General features: G+C 39.9%; 1 protein-coding gene across 1 annotated transcript; it reads right to left on the minus strand.

Annotated features, from left to right (window-relative positions):
* Window positions 1-996: 996 nt before the first annotated feature.
* LOC118565515 lies at window positions 997-4,988 on the minus strand. The gene is made up of 3 exons (XM_036145928.1): window positions 4,911-4,988; window positions 3,092-3,137; window positions 997-2,817 (listed from the first exon to the last, which is right to left on the minus strand). Exons 1-3 carry the CDS (start codon window positions 4,972-4,974, stop codon window positions 1,227-1,229), a joined length of 1,701 nt encoding a protein of 566 aa, XP_036001821.1. The 5' UTR covers window positions 4,975-4,988; the 3' UTR covers window positions 997-1,226.
* Window positions 4,989-6,887: the final 1,899 nt, after the last annotated feature.

A 6,887-nucleotide genomic window follows, 5' to 3' on the forward strand; every position in this document is an offset into this window, starting at 1 on the left:
ATGAAAGGGTTGCCTGTGGCGGGGTGATGGTGCAGATAATGCCAAATAATGCCACGGTCATCAACATATCCATCCTGCGTTTAACTCTGGCCTGTGGACCTCTGCTGCATGTCTTCCCTCTCTCTCTCTCAGTCCCCTTCCTGTCAGCCTACCTTTGTTAAAGATCACCATGGTGACAAAAAAGGCTGGCCAAAATGTCATCCACATGAGCGTTTAAAGACCAGAACTGTAAGACCAGACTGCTGACTAAAAACAACACAGAAGCCATTGGTCAAAAAAATCATATTGATGATAAACAAGGCTCTTAGCAAAAGACAAAATGAAGGTTTTTTAGGTGGCCTAGTCAAAATCCAGATTTAAATCCAACTGAGATGCTTGAATAGGACATTCATGAGTAATAACCCTCCAGTGTGGCAGAATTGAAGTTCCTTCAGAATGATGCAAGAGACTCCTTGGCAGTTGTTTCCCACAAGGGTGGAACTTATTAGGTTTAGAAGAATATAATTTTTGTAAGATTATTTGATAGTTTTTTTCCTTTAACAAACTAAATCATCATTTAAAAACTGCTTTTGTTGTCCTTAACAGACTGCTAACTGACCATAGAAGAGTTTTTACAGTGCACTCTGATTCTAAAAAAACATCTGGAGTTGTCTTGGATATTATGGATATATCTGTTGGAAAAGCCTTCAGGATGTCATTAAATTGCGAAAGAATATTTCTCTGCACTGACCTGATTTTATAATTTTGTAATTTGTCTTCACTGAGGAATGGTGACCCAGGTGGTATCCAGGCCCTCCATGGTTGTCTTTACAAAAGTATTTTTATTGATAATGAACCACTGAATCTTGCCTTTTTTTGCATTTGATTTTTATGTATTTAATGCACTCATATCCTTATGACACCATGAAAACTCATTTCAAGAACTACAAAATCCCCCCCCCCCCAAAAAAAACATTATTAAACAAAACTGTTTTTATTAAAGTGTTTATTCTTTTACCTCTGATAACAAGCATTCCTAAGCCTGTGTTGACCATATGTTATTACTTCATGTGACTGACTAAACCCTTTCAGTTAGGAAGATTTAAAACATTCTTTGCATTAAATTAAGATTCTTTTAATCCTCAGAGTGAGGGCAGACACTTTAGCACTGAATAATATCCCATCTAACTGTAAAACAAATAACCCTAAAATAATCAAATCCAAACATTAAATCTGAGTGGTGCATTTCAGTTCTCATAGAACGAGGTAGTGCATCCTCGCTTAAGTTTCTTGCCTTCAGGCGTACCACGAAAGTATTCCAGATAAGATGAGAACACATACTTATTCATGACTTTGATCTTCCCAAAGATCTCTAACTCAGTTTGGTCATTGCGATTAAACGCATCCATCATTTGCTTTGATTTAATGTACAGAGAATTTTCCTTTGCAACAACTTGATCCAACCAGATCTGTCTGTTCTGTGGTGCCATCTGATAGTTGTCAACACTGCACCCATAGAATCCTCGTTTCAGATGTTCAGGCCAGGGCTGATCGGTGATCATGGGATGGTCTTCGCCGACAAAGGCCGTGCACAGGGGGCTGTCAGTCCCTCGAAAACGTCCTACCTCACAGCCGATGACACTCATGAGAAAAAGGGAGAAGGTTCTGAAGTTGAGTACTGATGCTGAAAACACTGCAGCCATGAAATAACGCCCCCACCTCTCACAGTTGTAGGTACACTGTTGGAACTGAAAGGTCTGGCGGCAGAAGTCATTAAATTTGGATGCTTTAAGACCTTTTTGCAGCTCCTGTAGAGGAGATACCCCCTGCTGGTCACTAAAACTCTGACGAAAAAGTTCAATTTCAGCTTTGTTGTCAGTTCTCATGAACTTGCCCACCAGACTTACACTCAGATTTTTCCCATGGATTTTATAAATACAGTCATTTAGAACATAATACAGGTCTGAGGCCACTTCTTCTCTGGCACTGTAGCGGATCTCCACGAGAAGATCCTGTATGTTGGTGATGTGTTTGAGGACAATGCTATCCTCCTCTGTCACTTCAAGCCAAACTGCTTTCAGGTGATCATTGTTGGGGATGTAATCAGGAGCACGTCTTTTTTCATTTTCCTCAAAAAACAAGCTCCAAGTAAGCCCCTCCAAGCAGTCAATAGAGGGGTACTTTTTGCGCAGCTCCATCGGAACGAACATTTGAGGATGTCTTGGCCACTCTAGACTCTGAAGATACAGAATATTTCCTTTATATTTTGGATATACTGAACCTGCACAGCCAAACATTTTCCTTGTCAGCAGGTCACCCGTTGGGCCGAGTACAGCAATGACACTGGTGCTGTAGTCATGGGACCTCCAGATCCCGTCGCGTCCACTCATGATCCCCCTATCAGGATCAACTGATAGGAGGGTGTAGTGTAGGTGCAATGTTGTTTCCACATTATAAGAAGAGAGAGCTAGGAGCAGCTTCAGAGTAAAGTTTTGGTCATTTCCAAGGTAGCAGCTGATTAGACTGATGGTGCCAATGGAACCAATGAAGAGTTCAGTCTTCAGGCTGGAAACAAATCTGGCAACTTCCTCTGCACTATAACCAGCCAGTTGGCGTTCTCCTGTGAGACCCTCACTACCATGGCCAACAATTACAATATCCTCACTTCTGGTAGAAATCAAAGGGCCTCCTTTCAGAAAATGCACTGCCCCCTTGTGGTACTTCACCAAAGTTGATGAGTTTGGATTCCTCTCAAACAGATAAGTTCCCGATTCTATCACAGCAGGGTCTTCTTCCATTATAACGATAGTCTGGTGATTGGATTCGTGGTCATCTTCCCTGAAAGTCATGTGAGGTTGGTTAAACAGCCTCTGTGACTGAAATGTTTTGCTTCTAATGAAAATTCTGTGATTGTGCAAACATTTTACCTTGCATTATTCACATTTTGACTTTTTTTTTTAAAGAAATGTATTGTTCTTAAATTGGATTCTTGTTCATTTACTTTTACACAGAGAAATGCTATTGAGTTTTTTTTAAACAGTATCATTGTTTTCTGTCAGATATTACAGATTTAAATATTTTAAAAATAGCAGCGTTATGTCATGTGGCTCACCTGTTCCCTGGAATGGAGTTCACTTGTGTTCTCCCAACTTTCCAGTCTGAAAAGACACATTTGAATGTATAGTTAAGTCATTTATTTATCCGTTCAAAGTAAAGACATGTCAGAAAAACAGAATAAAACAAAAATCTAAATGAAATGAAATGTGAAAGAACATTTAATGTTCACATCAAGCATATTTGTGTGGAACATTTCGGATTTCTACTCAAAAGCAGCTGTCAGACTGAAAAACATAATCACATGTGCTGTTTTCAAATATTTGTAAAACCAGTGTTTGCAAAACCCTGTAGTTAGGCCTAAGATACTTTTTATACCTTGCATATTAGCTGATGCCATTTTGAATGTGCAGTTCTGCTCAGGAGCATCAGAGATCTTTTTTTCTTCAAACCCAAATACATGTGTTCATGTAGTGGATGCAAGTCCTTCATCTCTGATCACCCTGGATTATTATGTCTACACAGTGACAGGGCTGCTTGTAGTGGGAGCAGAAATGATTCTGCTGTTTCCACATTTGGGTATTTGGTATTTGTTTAATGTTAGATAGAAAATATCTTTTTTAATCAGTCAAACTGTCATCTCATGGCACTAGAAAGTCAATTAAATTAAATAATCCAGACAGATTAGTTAAAAGTTTGCTATCTAAAGAAACCCAGAAGATTACAGTGAGTCTTGATAAGCAGCATTCAATTCCCACAGATAGAGCATAGACCCACAGTGGACAATCCCTCATACTGATCATGCATGAAGTGACAGTGGAGAGGAAAACATCCCTTTAACAGGAAGAAACCTCCAGCAGAACCAGGCAGAGTGTGAACAGCCATCTGCTGCGACCGACTGGAGGTTTGAGAAGACAGAGCAGAGACACAAAAAAGTGCACCACAGCACTGATCCAGGAGTACTATGTTAGGGAGAATAATAGCTGACTTGCTCCTTAGGTGACTGTGTCTAGGAAGAAAACACAATGAAGCAGATAAACTCTGCTAAACTCAGATAAGCACAAACAGTTAGTTGCAGTAAAAGCTCAGCCAATAGCCATCTCTAGGAGAGAAATGAGGTCAGAATTTGAGAGACTGGGCCAGCTGGATCATCTATAAGAAGAAGTTGTTGACAGCAGTAGCTTAGATGATCTGCTCCCCAGGATGTTGTCACAGCTAAACAGAACACCAGGCCGGATGGAGCTACTATGAAGAGAAAAAAAACAAAGAACATAAAATTAAAAGTTGAAATAACAACAAATAATGCAAAATTGGAGAATAGTAGAATTCAGCAGAGTGAGAGAAATCGGTGTTAATGTCCTCAAGCAGTCTAAGCCTATAGCAGCATAACTACAGAGATAGTTTAGAATAACATGAGCCACTCTAACTATAAGGACCCACTTCTCCCCCTTTGGTTCTATTAGGCTTATCTAGGGATGACTCAGGTTATCTTTTACTTCTAGTCGACATGTAGCTAAAGGACAACTTCAACAATGCATTACCTGCTGTTTGCTCTATGATTTATTATGTGGCACAGATCTATACCTAATGTATACAATAATTCATGTCAGCAAAACTTCTACTACCTACTTTGTACTTAAACAAACTGCACTTTAATTACATTAGCAGTAGTCAGCTTACTGGGTCAAGTGAAAGCTCAGTAGTGTTCCAAAAATTATATTCTAATAAAAGATATTATGTAATTAGCCATAACAGTGGCTCATGAAATACTTGCTTTTTAATTGGTTAAACTGACAGTTGCAAATTCCAGATTGTCTGACACATTTAACCAAATAAAACAAACAATCAAAGCAAACCGAAAGTAAAAAGGATTCTACCGGCACTCAGTCCTTTGGCCAAAGACAGCAGAACAACACTAGCAAAAAATCCATAGAGTTTCATCTTGGCTCTAATGCAGTGTGCCCACACAGCTGGAGAGACGATCATAATGAATTTAGCAGGCAGAGGTGCTTTCAGGTCTCACTTAATTTGCTTAGATAGGAATGTAAATGACAAGCTAGCAGTTTATCAGTTAACATTAAAAAGCTGCCTATTTTGCCTAGTATGCCAGTACAAGTTTGTAGCTCCCCAGCACTTGAAATATTCTACAAAATATAATATTTAGGTAATTTATTTTAAATAACTCACCATCCATTACACTCCCACCAATAATGGATGAACTATTACCAAAATCACGCATTATTTCAAAGTTTCCCTTAAAACCATGCAGATTGTTTAAACACGCTTGTCTGTGTACATTCAGTTTATGAGTCACTTTCAAATAACGCCACCAATTTTTGCACCGGTCTTTCTATCACCGAACTCTTAGAGATAATGTCCCTTCCTGATCTTTGTTCTCCAAAGATCACCAAGTCATCACTATCAACCATTGTTTCCACAACACGACCCAACTGCCACCTATTTCTTGGGAGAAAACCCTCTTTTACAATTACAACATCATTTACTTTTAGATTGAGCCAAATTACATGCCACCTTTGTCTAATGGAAATGTTCTGGAGGTATTCTCTCTTCCACCGACTCCAAAACTGTTCATCCAAAAACTGCACACGGCGCCAACGTTTTGATGAATAGATATCCTCCATAACAAATTTTCCTGCAGTAGGCAGGGCAGACTCAGACTTCATTTGAAGCAAATGATTAGGAGTTAAGGGTTCAAGAGAACCAGGGTAATTTATTCCCTTTAGTGTTAAAGGACGACTATTAATTATGGCCATGGCTTCATAAAAGAAAGTTCTTAATGAAGCATCATCAAGTTTTCCCAATAGCCTTCTCTTCCAGTCTGGCCTTTTCTTCTTCCACTGTTCTTAAATCCTCAATGCTTTCATCTTTCTCCTCCTCTTCCTCCATCCAGGGTGAATACTCCCTCCTTGCTTTAAGTGAATCCACAGATGGAGACGAGTTTTCCGGTACATCCTCCATGGATCGACGTCCTGAACTTGATAGACTGAAGCTGGATCCAGAGCGAGATGTCCGAGGTGCTGCCTCCCCACAGTAAACATGGCTGCCATTGATACACAAATTGCTCTGATCTTGCTTTTGTTGGCCTGAGGTTGAATCTTTGCTGTCGGCGCTTTTTGAGTGTTTATGGATCTTGAACTTGAATTTCTTTTTCCCCTCAGAGCACTCCACGTTCAGCCCAGATGATTGGCTGCCACTCAACGAGGAGTTTTTCGCAGGCAGGACGGACATGGACTGAGACATGTTCCTCTGCAGGTTGGATTTAGGAAAAAACAAAGACATCCTCTTGTGTTGCTTAGATTTTCTGTCCTTGCTTGAAACTCGTTGCTTTCACTGGGGAACAACTTGAACTGTCAAGATGTGACCAAGAAATTAATACTTAGTGTTTCCCAGTGAAAGTAGCGAGTTTTCACTGTAGCAGCTCCCCAGCACTTGAACTATTCTACAAAATATATTATTTAGGTAATTTATTTTAAATAGCTCACCATCCATTACAAAGTCAATTTCACTGTGTCGTACAGGTGAACTGCATTACCTACTCCTTGCTTTCCATTTTGTGAATGTGAAATTTATTTATTAATCACAAAAATATTTAAAAAATTGCGCCTTCTGGGGGATTTCCTCTGGGCCATCTCTCCTCTTCCCTTGGTGGGGGGGGGCAGATTTCCTGTGTTGGCCCCTTTTGGGCGCCGTTACTTTAGGGGTCCCTTTGGGCATCTGGGGTTTTGGGTCCCCCAGTTCTTAGGGGAAAACTACAGGTGCTTGGTTCTAGGTCCTTGCAGATTCACTTCCATACAGAAAGCCCAATTTTTTATATTCAGCATCCACATTATACA

This window comes from Fundulus heteroclitus, chromosome 13 (genome assembly GCF_011125445.2).
Source record: "Fundulus heteroclitus isolate FHET01 chromosome 13, MU-UCD_Fhet_4.1, whole genome shotgun sequence".
NCBI classification, from domain to species: Eukaryota; Metazoa; Chordata; class Actinopteri; order Cyprinodontiformes; family Fundulidae; genus Fundulus; species Fundulus heteroclitus.